Below are 15,411 nucleotides of genomic sequence, written 5' to 3'. Positions count from 1 at the left end.
AGGATAGCTATCTATTCCGTCAAAAATCCTCCGACATGATGTAAAAGTTTTGTTGCATATGCCGAGCAAGTTTGTAAGGCTCATTTGAAAAAAAAATGGAGGATGAATTGTTCAAATGACAATGACACGAGGTAAGGTTGAGCATTGATCTAGTTCACGGGTGAGCTAAATAGGTTAATGGGTAAAAAATTGAAGAAATTTTTTTAAAAAAATCTAAACTAATTGCATTTGTGATAATTTAGTTTTAAACTTTTTAATTGAGACGATTTAGTCCTAAATATATTGACAATTTATTAATTTCCAAAATTTGGTTGGAAATTATAGATGTAGATGTTGACCGCCTTATATGACACAGCTAATGTTGATGTGGACTATTTTTACAATTTAAAAAATTTGAATTTTTAATTTTTTTTAATCTTCTTTTTCTTTCTTCTTTCGTTGGTCGCCAAGCCTTGATGACGGCCAATGACTAGCCACAAGAAAGGGTTGACGGGAGTCGACCTCGCAGGCCTTAAGCAACGCTCAAGCTTGCTAAATCCCAACGAGGTCGAGCTGGCCCGAGGTTGGGAGGGTCGAGCGTTGTCCAATCTTGGGAAGCTCGAGCCTTGCCAAGCTTGGGCAAGACTTCACCTCACCAAATCTCGCTAGGTTGCGCCTCACCAAGGTTGGCAAGGTCAATTGGCAAGGTCAACTCTCACTTGTGGCTAGTCGTCGGTTATCGCTAAGGTTTACAGTTAGTGGAGGAAATGGGAAAACGAAAAAGAAAGAAAAGAGGAAAAATAAAAGAAAAATAAAATAAAATATCATTTAAAAAATTTGGAATTTTTTAATCATAAAAATTGTCAACATCAGCAATTTCCAACCAAAATTTAAATGACTAAATTAACGAATTGTTCAAAGATTTAGAACTCAATCGGCACAATTGAAATTTGACAAAAAAAAAATTAACTCAATTAAAATGTTTATAACCGAATTAGTAAAAGTGCAATATATTTATAATTTTTTTGGTAATTTCCTAGAAAATCAAAGAATTGGTCAAGGACAATTTGATTCCCTGATATCCCTCCAAATCTCCTATTTTAACCTTATTTTTCTACTTTGTAAAGAAAATATATATAAAAGTTCAATAAAGGTGATTCGAACTAAGTGGCATGCAAAGCTTTGACGTGCTTCAATCCATCTGTAAAGACGAAGCTAGTGTACCAATTGTGTTTAAAATACATTCAATATATCTTATAAATGAAAAAAAAAAAGAAAAAGAAATTGCAATTGGGCTTTCACATCTACTTTAAATCCAGATGATTTTGAGTAGGTTCTAAATAGGGGTGTGCAAAATAATCAGAAACTGCCCAGCCTAAAATCGGTAGTTTCCATGGGAATCGATTCGATTCTCAATTTCAATTTAATAGAGTGAGTATTGGTTTGGTTCCTGTTCTGGGAGTGAAATCGTCCATCCATACTGGACTTGTACATGTGTGTATTTAATTTTTAAGTCTTAACATTTTTTGACCAAAATGTTAATTTCCTTTTTGTCTCTCTCCATCTCATGCCTCGTTTATCTTGCGGCTTTGCCTCCCTCTCTCAATCTCACTCTCACTCTTACTGGCATTTGACCTCGTTGATCCCTCTCTCACTCTTGCTCTAGATTGCCTCTAACCTCGTCACTCCCTTTGTCACTTTCGCTCTTAGTCACCTCCTCCTCTGACCTCGTCTCTCACTCTCAAGTCTCATGCTTCTTCTAAAGTAGTGACGTTTCGCCCAATTCCATTAACCCAAAATCTATGGAACCAACCTGTAGTTCAATTTCAATTTTTTGGAATTGATTTTTAGTGGTCGGTTCCTGGTTTTGGGTTGAGAACTACTCATCTTAAAACCAATCACCTCTAGTTCTAGGTTTATATCGAGAACCAACCTATAAAAAAAAGTAACCAAAAAGTCCTAAACTTATTATATTTGTGCGAATTTAGTCTTAAACTTTTTAATAGTGCTAATTTATTCCTAAAACTTTTAACATAATGCTGAGTCATTTTAGCTCATTTTGGCTTGATATCACTGACATAAATGCCGATCAACTTATGTGACATTGCCTAGGGGCAATCAGTTCTTGGTTCAATCCGATTCCAAGGTGGAACCAGGAAGGTCGAACCAAGAACTAGACTAGAACAACTTATTCCTACAAATCGGAACCAAAGACTGGATTGGTTGGTCTTAAGATTGGGAACTGGACCAAATCATCAGTTCAATATGGTTGGTGCTGATCTAATCCAATAGAATTGATCACTTATTTCTTCCCACTACTTTTTTCCTTTTACTATTTTTCCTACTACTTGGAACCAAATCGAGATAGTGTTTAGTTCATGTTTTACTTTTTTTTTAAGAAATAATAAAATAAAAAAATATATTTAGTCGGTCCAGTCCAATTTCCCCTTAGAATCACAAACTAGATTGCATAGATATCGGTTCCACTTTTAGGAATTGAAAACTAGACTGACACTCATGGGGAACCACCCAAACCGACTAGTCTAGTTTGGTTTGAGTGTTTTTCAGTTCGGACGGTCCGTTTTGGCATTGAAATGGATAATTTTTAATAATATTTTAATTTTTTTTTCCTCTTCTTTCTTCCTCCTTTTATCGATGACCGGCCACTGGCCACTGGTCACAAGCGATGGCTGGCGACCAACCATGGTCGAGTGGGCTGGCCTTGCTTAGGCAAGGGTAGCCCCACCAATGGCTCCCCTCGCCTCAACCAAATTTGGAGAGGCTGAACCTCGCTAGGGCTTGACCTCACCATGGCCAAGCGAGGCTAGCTCGCCCTACCATAGTCACTGGTTTGTCGTTGGCAAAAGAAAGAAAAAGGAGTGAAAGAAAGAAAAAATAAAAGAAAGATCAAAATCAAAAATCAAAAATCAAAAATCAAAAAATTATTAAAGTATAATTAAAATTTATCCACGTCAATGCGATATCATGTAAGTTGTTTGGTATTTAAGCCGGCAATAAAAGTATGACTATTTCTCGTAGGAAGAGGGCACTCGAGATCTGCTTCTTGCGACGATTGCCAACAGCGGCTGTCATTGCCGTTTCGACTTCTGTAATTGAAACGGTCCATGAGCTCCCTTGCGTACACCTTCTGAGAATGACAAGAGAATCTCTCTCACGTGCCGACTTGGTTCTTTACCCGATGACATGTCCGTAACTATTCGACTGTCAAATCAGCAAAGCGGGATTTGTTTATTGCGCGTATCGATCAGATGTGGCCTTAATCGTGTCCATGTCGCGCAGGAAATCAGCCTTCGAAGACGACGAACTTCGGCCTATCTCCGCTAGAAAAGTAGGCTGTTTGCCTTGACTACTCAAAAAATAAGACTCAGTCCGCATGAAAAGTTAAACGTCCTTGACACGCTGAACCATTGCCTGTCGTATTCTCCGCAAGTTGTACTGTACCCTGCATTATTGTGCCTGATGAACCGATAAGATGACTTCAAAGAAATCGTGTATTGGCTTTTTGATAGTGTTTCCTGATGATGAACTTATGTTACAATTCAGATGGAGAGTTATACGCTATTGGAAGCTCTTGATAGCAAATTTTTAGTTTTGAATTGCATCAACGAGAGGGTGTTCCCTAGTCCCTTTCGGGAGGGGAACACCCTATCATTTCCTTGTACCACGCCCGGGCAACCCCGGGGAAGGCATCGCGAGGATCAAGGTGGGATCCGAAACCTTCCTTTCGGTTGGGTTGTGGCCGGAGAGCCCCGTGGGGATATTATCCCATACTACTTCCCCTCACTTGCCTTAAATGGCTTGTGAGGAGAAGTCCTCCCGGGATATCCAATTCAGGAGGGAACCTTTTAAGGACATGTTCAGGTCCACAAAGAAATCGTGTATTGGCTTTTTGATAGTGTTTCCTGATGATGAACTTATGTTACAATTCAGATGGAGAGTTATACGCTATTGGAAGCTCTTGATAGCAAATTTTTAGTCTTGAATTGCATCAACGAGAGGGCATGTGTCGTGGGAACTAATGTCCAATAAAATTGCAAGGGGAATGATCCGAGCGTAGCACCAATCAATTTTTCTCTTTCAATTACACAGAGATACTTAGATAGATCTCTAAATACAAAACCATTTAGTTATGGTGATTAAGAGCTTGCTCCCAGGTGGTTTACATTAGGGTGGTCGATGGTTCGATCCAAGGGGTACATCTTCAAAGATTAGTCCGCGACTCTAGTGCACAATGGTCAAGTTTGAATGGCATAACATCGGACTCGGTGAATTGGCAAGGTGTATGAGGGGAAATTTTTACATCTATGGATATTTTCAATCCCCCTTTTCCTATTTTTCTCGTCTCCTGAGTTCTCAATCATAGCCTCTATAGTTCCACCACGCTCAACTAGATTCTAGGAGGCACTACCTCCCCATCTTTTAGTTTAAGAAAAATGACACAGATGATCTGAGAATTTTGATCCAATGAATAATGCCATTCATATATTTTTAATTCATATAATGCAATCCCCCAAACTATTAATAAATGTTCAATCTAGTTCCTTAGTTATATGAAAATATTCAATATTGACCTTTCATTGATTCAAGTTAATAGAATTGTTGATACGGCCTCCAATCCTTTAAGTTTGAGCATTAGACTAAAAAGAAAAAATTATATATATCCAAATAAGATATTCATATCAATTAATGATGGACATGTTAATGTTCTAATTTTTTTCCCTTTTCTAAATTAGATGGAAAAAATATGGATTTGTTGACTTGTCATTTTTAGAAATTCAACTCATTGTATAATAAGCCACATTATAAAAAAAACATACAGTTTGTTGTTTAACCAAATGGAAAGATTACATTAAATATTTATTAATAGTTCGGGGATCATATTAAATAAATTAAAAGTTTAAGGACAATATAAAATATTAGGTCAAAATTCATAGATCATTTGTATTATTTTTCCATATTTTTATCTTTTATCAATCTTTTGTTTTGCTTGTGTGGCACCACATCTGACACCACGACACGGACATGAAATGATAGGACAAGTGGAGTCATGTGGGCAATTTTGATAAAGTCTTCTTATATCAAACCATTTATAATTTCAAGATACCTATCTATTCTGTCAAAAATCCTCCGACATGATGTAAAAGTTTCGTTGCATGAGCCGAGCAAGTTTGTGAGGCTCATTTCTCAAAATAAATAAATAAATAATGGAGGATGAAACGTACAAATGACGATGACATGAGGTAAGGGTGAGCATTGATCTTGTTCTCAGCGAGCTAAGCAAGTTCATGGATAAATTTTTAAAAAAAAATCATAAATTTAGTACGCTTGTGATAATTTAGTTATAAATCTTTTAATTACACTAATCGAGTTCTAAATCTTATAATAATGTGTTAATTTAGTCATTCCAATCAAATTTGATTGGAAATTACGAACATAAACGCCAAACGTCCTATGTGATATAACCAATATTTTTATATATTTTTAATTTTTTCTTTCGTCGGTCGCCAAGGCTTAGCAACAACCAATGATAGGCTTGATGATTACTAGCCATTGGAAAAGGTTGGTGAGGGCCAACCTTGCTGGCCTTGAGCAAGGCTCAAGTTCGCCAAATCTCAGTGAGGTTGACCCTCTTTAGCCTTGGGCAAGGCTCCACATTGTCAAATGTGGCTAGTTTGAGTTTGGCCTGAGGCTGGGAAGGTCAGCTCTTGCTTGTGGCCAATCGTGGCCATCACCGAGGATCAGTAATGAAGGCATCTACCCTAAATCCAACTATTTCCAAAAATCTGTAAGCGATTCTAATTGGGTAAGGTTTAGGTTCTCCGTTGAGAACCAATCCATCATTAAACAGGTCACTCCTAATATGAGGGTAGAATTGAATCCCAATGAAAAAAACAGAAAGATAAAAAAGAACAAAAGGGAGGAAATCTCCATAGTCCGCAGTTTCCCAGCAAATGAGCTTGTTGAAAATTTATGTCATTTGGTTGTTTCACTAGTGCACAACTAGTTTTCTAGTTCTATATACTGTTATGTGGATCTTTCATCAAATCTTATGTTGACCTCGGTCCATCATGGATGCCGTGTAGGCAGACTTGTTGGGTGATGTGAGGAGACTCACAATAAGAGTTTTATATACTGTTATGAGTACTCAAGTAGAGAGAGATCTACGATTGAGATCGAGTAGCTATAGGAGATCCTTTTAGAGATCAAGAGCCCCTTCCGGGTACCTTAATCTACATAGGATCAAGGCAAGAAATTTCCGTCTACCTCATGCCTTACTTTATACTTGACGACAGTCCTGGAGACGTTCTCCGGCAACTTTTCCTCTTTGAAAAATGTTTATCCTAGATAGTGTTTTATGGCTCTCTCTCTCTCTCTCTCTCTCTCTCTCTATTTGTCCCTCAAACTTTCTCATTTTGATGTATGCGTTACAAGATAAATTGATGCTTAGAAGAATCGAGTTGCAAGCCGGCACCAGTTCAGCCACAGAAGCTTCAATGGTGCTAGAATGGGTGTGCTTTTTCTGGTGAAGTAGATCCATTATTGCCTCGAGTGCCAACGGTGTTATTGTATCTGGAGTTACTGAGGGTGTAGCCCATTCATGTCCGGACGTCGCAGCACTTGACTACACGTGAGAATATTCAAGGCTTGACACTCAGAATGCAGTAATAGCACTAAATACTCAATTTTAGTTCAAGATGACTTATACTTGAGGTCAAGCGTTAACTTTTACTTGCTAACTCTTGAAGCAAATGGTAGTTTAAAACTCCACTTGATACTTCATTTATAAGTGAAAAGGCTTTAAAGGCAGCTGATGTTGCTCGAGTCGATTGTCGAGCTCAACGAGATCTGACACTCAACCTACTCATGCTCGGTTGGAATCGAGGCGAGTTCTAGTTCGCAACTAAGCAATCACTTTTACTCTTACGTCTAACTCTAGAGATCTTCAAGGTACTCTACCGTCGCTCAGATGTTTCCCTTCTTCTCCTTCATTTGAAGCTTGGCTCAATCACTTCATTATGTAAGCTCATGAATGGCTAGCATCCATTGCAATTCCTTCAACATCTAGCTTGGAAGGATTAACGAAGTCATCTTTCGATAACCAAAAGAAACAGTACTCGTCGTGGACACACCCGGCATCATCAAGCAATTTGCACTCAGTGGAGGACATCAACAACGAAAGTAAGCAAGCAAGCAAACAGCTGAATTCATTCATAGAATAAATCGGGTCTTAATGCAACGCATCTGCGAACTCAAAAGTACACAAATATCACAGGACTTGGGTAATAAGGGAAAAATGGATCATTCGACATCTAGCTACAATTGAAAGGTTTGGAACGATGCCGCTTCGAGGGTAACCCCACGATCCACCATGACATAAGCTTGCTTAGAAGCCCGGGGGCTTGAAGGCGATGAAACTGATGCACTGCACTTGACGCTTGTTGTCGAAGCCGATGATTCTGACGAAAGCGGTGGGGTAAGCCTTCTTGCACTCCTCAAGCTCCTTCAACACCTGGGCCGAGTCGGTGCACCCGAACATGGGCAGCTTCCACATGGTCCAGTATCTCCCATCGTAGTACCCCGGGGAGTGGTGGTGCTCACGGTAGACGAAGCCCTTCTGCATAAACAAAAAAGCGAAATCCCACCATTCCATCACAATATGTACTACGAGTTAAAGATCATATACCTAGGCAAAGCAATTGCATAATGGCGTTGCGACTTGTGTCAAGAACTTGAAATTGAAAAAGGGTGTTGAAGACAAGGACCTCAGTCTCAAATTCCAAGCAAGGAACCCAGCCCGACCGGAGCAGGTAGTCGATTTCCTTCGCCAATTGTGTGGGAGTCAGGGGAGGAAGGTAGGACAGCGTCTCGAACTTCTTCAGCCCGACCGGTGGCCACACCTGCCCATGTGCATCGACGTAAGTCTCAACTTATTCAGGACATACAGGACATGTGTTGCTGCTAATAACCTCACTGACTAGAATCGTCGTTAGGAAATTCTCCTAAGATGTTCATTTTCTACAAACAGCACGAAAATGGAATTAACTTCCGGTTGATTCTAATGAAGAATGGGCCCGACAACTCGCGCTCACGACGCTGGCCAGATTCACTCCCACCTTTTTTATGCACACCAGCACAGAGAACGTTCTTCCATGTCAGCTGGAACTATGGCTACTCATGAGAACTTCCATCTAAAGGCACGTGTTGTAGAAATCGATCTAAGCCTGAATTGTTTCGAGTGCCGAGAAATGATTCTGTAAGCTAAAGCTAGACGAGTATACCTGCATGCATTGCACTCTTCCACCGTTGCTGGGGAGAGAGGTGATGTCATTGCTCTTGCGGGTGACCGGGAAGGCCGAGGCAGACTTGAGGCCGGTGAACGGAGCCACCATGGCAGCCTGAACCGGGCTGGTGCTCTTGACGGCGGCGACAGCAGCCGAGGAGAGCATTGAGGAGGCCATCTTCTCCCTCTTCTTCTTCTTCTTCTTCCTTTGGTGAGTGAGAACTTGTATGCTCTCTTATGGAACTTCCACTGTGGGATTCATCCTATATATAAACACAAGGTCCCCCTTCACGTATCCTAGGGCCACAAATCCCCGGCGTTGACAGGCTGCGGATCCTGGCCGTCGGTTCTGATAGGTGATGACATTACCGCTTGCTGGCCACATAAGGGGGGAAGGTTATTGATCTAGCCTTATCGTTACCAGTGCTATGACAGCGCCACGTGGCGGGCTCTCGGCGATCTTATCTCATCCTAGGGAGGACGATGAATGTGTGATGGTGGTGACTGGTGAAGTTGAAGTCTCTCGAGCTGATCCCCACTCCTTTGTAAGCACTGGTGTTGAGGAATTGAGGGATCTAAGCCATTCCATTGATGCCCCATCTGTCAATTTCAATCACATGTAGTCATCAACCCTAGAATTATAATAATTCAATCATGTATTCAATCGGATTTTTTTTTATTTCTCTTTTTGTGGACCTTTAACATGAGAAAATGTCCCCCAATTTTATTTTTATTTTTTTTGGGTGGGGGGGGAGAGAAGAATTTAGAGAAGGGTTCTTCTCATATCCCGAAATCATTAATGAAAAAAATGGTGTAAAAGCTCTAATAAAAAATTGACTCGTGAAACGTAAGATGTGGTGTTAAATTTAGGAAGAGAGATATTTCCATTACATGTGCAAATAATATGGGCAAATGGGGAAGGGATGGGGAAAGAAATTTGCAGGGGTTGCATTTGATGTCGTGGAGTTGGGTAGGGATAGGCCCAAAGCCCAACCAAACGCGACCATCCTCGCGAAAAAAGGAAAAATAACAAGAGTATGGTACCCTTTTTTTTTCCCCTAAATAACAAGCGAGCGGTACATGCAATGTCAAGTGAAATACTAATAATATTGATCGACTTTGACTATACATCCTTTTCTTTTTTTCCTAATTAAGGAAAATAAGATGTATTATTCTTTATAAAACCAAAAGTGTGTTATATTTTACTAAACAAAGTTAACTTCTTTCTTGTTACTCTATCTAATGCCACATCACATGCCGCACATTACAGAGTCAATCTTTTGTGAAGTTATAGATACAATTAATTTCCTCATTTACATAGAGTCAATTTTTTACATGTTACTTTAGATATTACTGAAAAGATGTAATATTTTTAACTCTGTATAAAAATCTTCATTCTCAAAAAGTGAAGTTTACTCCTTATTGTTGTAATATTTGCCTCCAAACTTTTTAGTTTTTCTTGATAAAACTCTTAGATTTTTATTTATGAGAGAAAATATTCATTTCATTAAAACTGAGTACACATAGTGTCCAAGAGTCACTTTTAGTATATTCCATAAAATTTGCATTTCATATTTTAGTAAACTACTAGTGTTTTTAGTACACTTATAAATTGCTAAAAGCTAATTAATCTTCCGGAGCCAATTGCATGAAAAATATCTTTCTCCCAGATTGCATTTTTGCCTAAATCATCGAGTACAATATGATTACACTTTGCATCTTATATTATCCAACGATTCCAACCTAATAATAAATTATTACAATCGGACTTTCTCGGTTATTTCCAGGTTATCGAGTATATTTCAATACCGCTGAGCAATCAAGTCGTTAAAATATTATTTTAGTCAATTAAGTCTTCAATGTTTGTCTAACTGGAAAGACTCATATGCCATTGCTAGCGTGTTGGCTGAAGGCCTCTGTCCTTGCCAAAGTGATGGGGTCCAAAACCAAGTACGCGAAAATAGTCATATAGTCAATTATGGAGAGAAGTCTTAATATAACAATTTTATGCTAATTCAATTCTAAACATTTCGTACTAATTGAGTCCTAAATTTTTTTGACAAGTTGCCAGTGTAGTCTATGTGGCTTATATTGGTTGAAAATCCCTAACATAGATGAGCGGCCGACCTACATGACACAACCAACACTAACATAGGCATAATTTTATTTTATTTTATTTTTTATTTACCAACTCGAGGATAGCAAGGTCATCAGCCAACCATTATTAGCCATAGGTGAGGGCGTTGTGGCCCTCGCAAGCATGGGCGAGGGCGTCCATGCCCTCACCAAGAGCTAGATGCTCATCACTTGCAATTGTATCGTGGCCCTTGCCCAAACCAAGCAAGGGCATCATTGTGGACCTCATTGGCCAATAGGCGAAAGTCGCAGTCCTCTCTTGGATCTAGGTAAGGACTGGATGCCCTCGCCCATGGCTGACAAGGGCATGGAGGCCCTCACATAGAGCCTGTGGCAGTCGTCAACCCATAATTGAGGAAAAAAAGAAAAGAAAAAATTAATAAGAAGTTTAAAAAAATTATTGATGTCAGCCTAGGCCACACTATGTAGGACAATAGTGTCCATGTTAGCGATTCTGACAAAAATTGACTGGATATTGGTAAATTGTCAAAGGTTTTAATGCTCAATTGGTATAATTAAAAGTTTCATGACTTAATTAGTATATATACAATTTATTTTTATTGAAAAATGCAATAGGTCTATAACTTTCCTTTTGCTGTCAATTTTGACCATATGTTGCTCTCCTATCCGACATCTACTCATGCTGTTTGTGTTCAATAAGGAAGATTGTGGTGAATACATTCTCTTGAAAAAGTAAATGTTGATAAAACATTCACTTAAAATCACTGTCATCTTTACTGGACTAAGAATGGAAGATTATGATAGAGAAAATCTAGATATCTAATCACGTTCATCCCTAGAATTGGAGCAATTTTCTTTTTGTTATTTGTCTTTTTTAATCTAGGTGAATGGCGTGAGGATTCGATTATTTATTTATTTATTTTTGAACAGGAGGATTCGATTATTTGGACACACTTTGTGTAAGTGGCTTTGACCTAGAATAGTTCGCATGCAATCGGTAACATTCGAACAGAACATCTCCAGTTTTTGAGCTGGAAATCTCGGAACTCGGTTTCATTTTGTATAGCTTTGCTAGTGCTGATGAGAGAGTAAGGTTCAGGGCGCATTTAGATAGGCCCAAAGCCCAACCCAACGACCATCCTCAAGAAAAAAAAGTGGAGATGACAAGAGAATGGTACCTGGTTTTCTATTACAAAAACATTTCAATTACTTTTTTGTGAGGATTATTTTCAGATAATTCAGATTAGTTTGATTTTTATGATTAGTACGAGGGGAATCTCAATGTTTTTCTTGAGAATTATTGTTCTATGTTAAGTGAAATACTAATTATATTGATTGACTTTGACTATAGATCCTTTTTGTTTTTTGCCTGATTAAGAAAAAGAAGATGTATGCGATTTTCATATAAATCAGATTTTCCTTACTGCACCCTATTACTGCACCCTATTTGAACCCTACCTCTCCTTTTCATCAAAGAGAGATGCCGCTAAATCAACATTTCATTCTCCAAATATCCTAGAAAACATCAAAACCTTGTAAAGTCGACCTTAAACACTCTACTTGCTTGCAACACATTTAGAATGATACTTATTGAAAATCCTTATGATGCTACTTCATAGGGTTGAAAAAGGGGTTCTTGCTACCTACTGGTTGTTTAACTCATGGGTAGTGGTTGGTTAAGGAGAACCCTCTGGAGCCGTATGCCTTTTTACCCCAAAAAAAAAAAAAAAACCTATCTGTCTTCGTTCTCTAGTATACTTGCTCGTTCATTAAAAGTGCCTATGGCCTCTTGCAAATATGGGTTATATGAAAATATAGTACTTTTAGAGGATGACAACGATTATGAAATCTTATTAGAGGGAAGGAAGTATCACTTGGAAATATAATATATATAACTTCGTTGGTAATTGAATATTATGAAGTCATTTGCGTTATAAATTCACAAAAAAAATTATAACATCTCTTAAGTCATATTTTTTTTTATGACCCAGGGAAGCCCCGTACGCCAACTCTTAAGTCATATTTTATAAAGAAAAAAATCCCAAAAAACCCCCAACCTATGCCCACTATGGCATATTTATCACAAACGTTTTTTTTTTTTTTTTTGCCATAAAATTTTTTAAATTTATATTTATGTAACATATTTACCCTCCATCAAAAATCTGCTATTGAGTACCATTAAAAATAATATTGACATGATGTTCATGTGACTTAAATGAAATAAAAATTGACTGGGATATCATTTGACAAAATCTTAGCGGAGGGTAAATATGTCACATGGATAAAAATTTTGAGCTTTTTATATTACAAGAAATTTTAGGGTAAATATGTCATAGTGACATATTTTGATGTTTTTTTGTGGCTTTTCTCCTTATAAATACTTAATTTATCACGGACTATTTCTATTTAGTTCGAAGCACCCTGTAAGGTCACTTTCTTTAGTAACCATGGTTCTTTAACATAATTTTAATATTACATTTCTTACTACATATTGATCTTTATGAAACTAAAAGTGTATTGTATTATAAGGTAACAAAGTCAACTTTTCTCTCTCTATATATTATTCTATAGATGCATCAATAGATTTTCCTTTATCTATGTCACATCGCATGCGAATGCATTATAGAGTCAATTTTGTGTGAAGTTATAGATATAATTAATTTTCTTTTTTATCAAAAAGAAATTTCTATTCATTACTAAAATGATACATGATAGAAAATCTCAAAAGTCACAATAACAAAATAGTCTCATAGAGCTTCAAAACAAACCAAAAACCAGAATTCAAGACATTCCATTAGAGCATGGTTGGCAAAAATAATCACAGACTTGTCTTTTAAAGAATAGATCCGTGACTTTAGATATTACCGGAAAGATGTAATATTTTTAACTTTGTTGATATTTTGAAAATATTTCTCTGAATAAAAACCCTCATTCTCATAAAGTGAAGTTTACTACTTATTATCGTGATATTTTCCTCCAAAATTTTTGGTTTTTTTGATAAAAATCTTAGATTTTTATTTATAAGAGAAAAGAATCATGTCATTAAACCTAAGTACACATATTGTCCAAATGTTACTTTCAGTATATTGCGCAAAATTCGCATTTCAGATTAATTTAGTAAACTAGTAGTGTTTAGTTAATATTCTTGAGCCAATTGCATAAAAAATTTATATCTCCAAGATTGCATTTTGCCTTCATCGTCGAGTATAATCCGATTACACTTTGCATCGTGTATTATCTAACCTAATAACAAATTATTACACCTTAATTTCTCGATTATTCTGAAAATATAATGTAGAGTCATCTTTCAGTACTACTAAGCGGTTGAGTTATTAACATATTATTTTAGTCAATTAAGTCTTCAACATTTGTCTAATTGTCTAATTGAGTCATAAATTTGTCACCGGAGCTATTTTGATATAATTGGAAAGACTCATCTGTCATTGCTAGTGTGTTCGCTTAAGGCCTCTGTCTTTGCCAGAATGGCGGGGTCCAAAACCAAGTACCCTAAAATAGCCATATAGTCAATTTCACAAAAAGGTCCTAAATCTAATGGATCTGTGCTAATTCAATTCTAAATATTTCAATTGTATTAATTGAGTCCCAAATCTTTAGATGATTTGCCAATATAGTTTATCTAGCCAATTTTGACTCGAAATCTGTAACATGAACACCGGACGTCTTACATGACATGATTGGTTAGAACGCCTAGTATTGACGCACACAAATTTTATAATTTTTTAATAATTTTTTTCTTTTATTATTTTTTTTAACGACTTTGGGCAAGCGAGGTCATTGGCCAATCATTGCTATTCATAGACGATCGTTAGCCCTTGCCTGGTCTGAGTAAGGGCCTTTTGCACCCTCGCCAAGATGCCCTTGCCTATGGCCAGTGAGGGTTTCATGGCCCTCGCCCAATCGAGCAAGGGTGTTGTGCCCTCACCAGCCAACAAGCGAGAGTCGTGGCTCTCTCTTGGATCTAAGTAAGATAACCAATATCTATGATGGTGATGTTGGCCAAACTTAGCTAGATGAACTATATTGAATCATCAAAAGATTTATGACTCAATTGATATCATTGAAATGTTAATGACTCGATTAATACACATACAATATGTTTAGAACCTTTTTAATACTTTTCCCGTCAATTTTGACCATATATTGTTCTCTCGTCCAACATCCTATTCATACTATTTGTGTTAATGAATACATTCTCTGGAAAAAATAAACGTTGATGAAAGATTCACTTAAGATAACTTTCATCTTTACTAAGCTAAGAATGAACGTTATGATAGAAAAAATCTAGATATCTTATGACGTTCATCCCTAGATTTGGAGCAACTTTTTTTTTTTTTTTTTGTCTTTTTTATAATTCATATGAATGGTGTGAAGATCTGATTATTTGGACACCCATGAAACGCACCTACAAGTCCCATGAACCAATCAAATCTAGACTTTTGGTTTGTGCGAGTGGCTTGACTTAAATTAGTTTGCATGCAATCAGTAACATTCAAACTAGAAAACCTTTTAATTTCTAAGCTGAAAACCCTTGAATACCGCACAAAATACTATTGGAGTGGTGAGGGAGCCTTTATGTGATGTAAAGCTCGGTACGTGGGGGAAGTTATTTTCTCTTAATAAATTTGTTTTCTAGTAAAATCATTTTCAGTGAAAATAGTTAGCTTTCATTTGTTTGGTAGTTTAGAGAAAATGATTTCCTTCTTCAGTAAATAGGGAAGTCATTTTTCCTCAATCGATTAATTTTCCGCCATCCAAATACTGAAAAGTTGGAAAATAATTTTCCGAAAGCAGTTTTCCTTCGATCAAACAGATCCTCAAAGGATAAATGTCGAAAAATTTCCAAAATTCAACAACCAGAAAAGAAGAAAGGAAGATATTCTCACCCTCTTCGAGTTCCCTAAGGCCACCGCACTGTTAGAGCATCTTAAATCAACTTGGAGACAAAAACCCGGAAAGATAAGCATAGCGAATGTGGGATTAGATTAAACGACGAGTTGAGGATAATAGCGGTG

At 37.3% G+C, this 15,411-nt stretch overlaps 1 protein-coding gene across 1 annotated transcript; it reads right to left on the bottom strand.

Annotated features, from left to right (window-relative positions):
* Positions 1-7,180: 7,180 nt before the first annotated feature.
* LOC104422107 (ribulose bisphosphate carboxylase small chain, chloroplastic) lies at positions 7,181-8,595 on the bottom strand. Its single transcript, XM_010034335.3, has 3 exons — positions 8,280-8,595; positions 7,764-7,898; positions 7,181-7,615 (listed from the first exon to the last, which is right to left on the bottom strand). The coding sequence occupies exons 1-3, from the start codon at positions 8,457-8,459 to the stop codon at positions 7,385-7,387; spliced, it is 546 nt and encodes a 181-aa protein (XP_010032637.1). The 5' UTR covers positions 8,460-8,595; the 3' UTR covers positions 7,181-7,384.
* Positions 8,596-15,411: the final 6,816 nt, after the last annotated feature.

This window comes from Eucalyptus grandis, chromosome 10, assembly GCF_016545825.1.
Source record: "Eucalyptus grandis isolate ANBG69807.140 chromosome 10, ASM1654582v1, whole genome shotgun sequence".
NCBI classification, from domain to species: Eukaryota; Viridiplantae; Streptophyta; class Magnoliopsida; order Myrtales; family Myrtaceae; genus Eucalyptus; species Eucalyptus grandis.
Note: the sequence above shows the minus strand (reverse complement) of the source record. Positions and strands in the feature narration are given on the sequence as shown.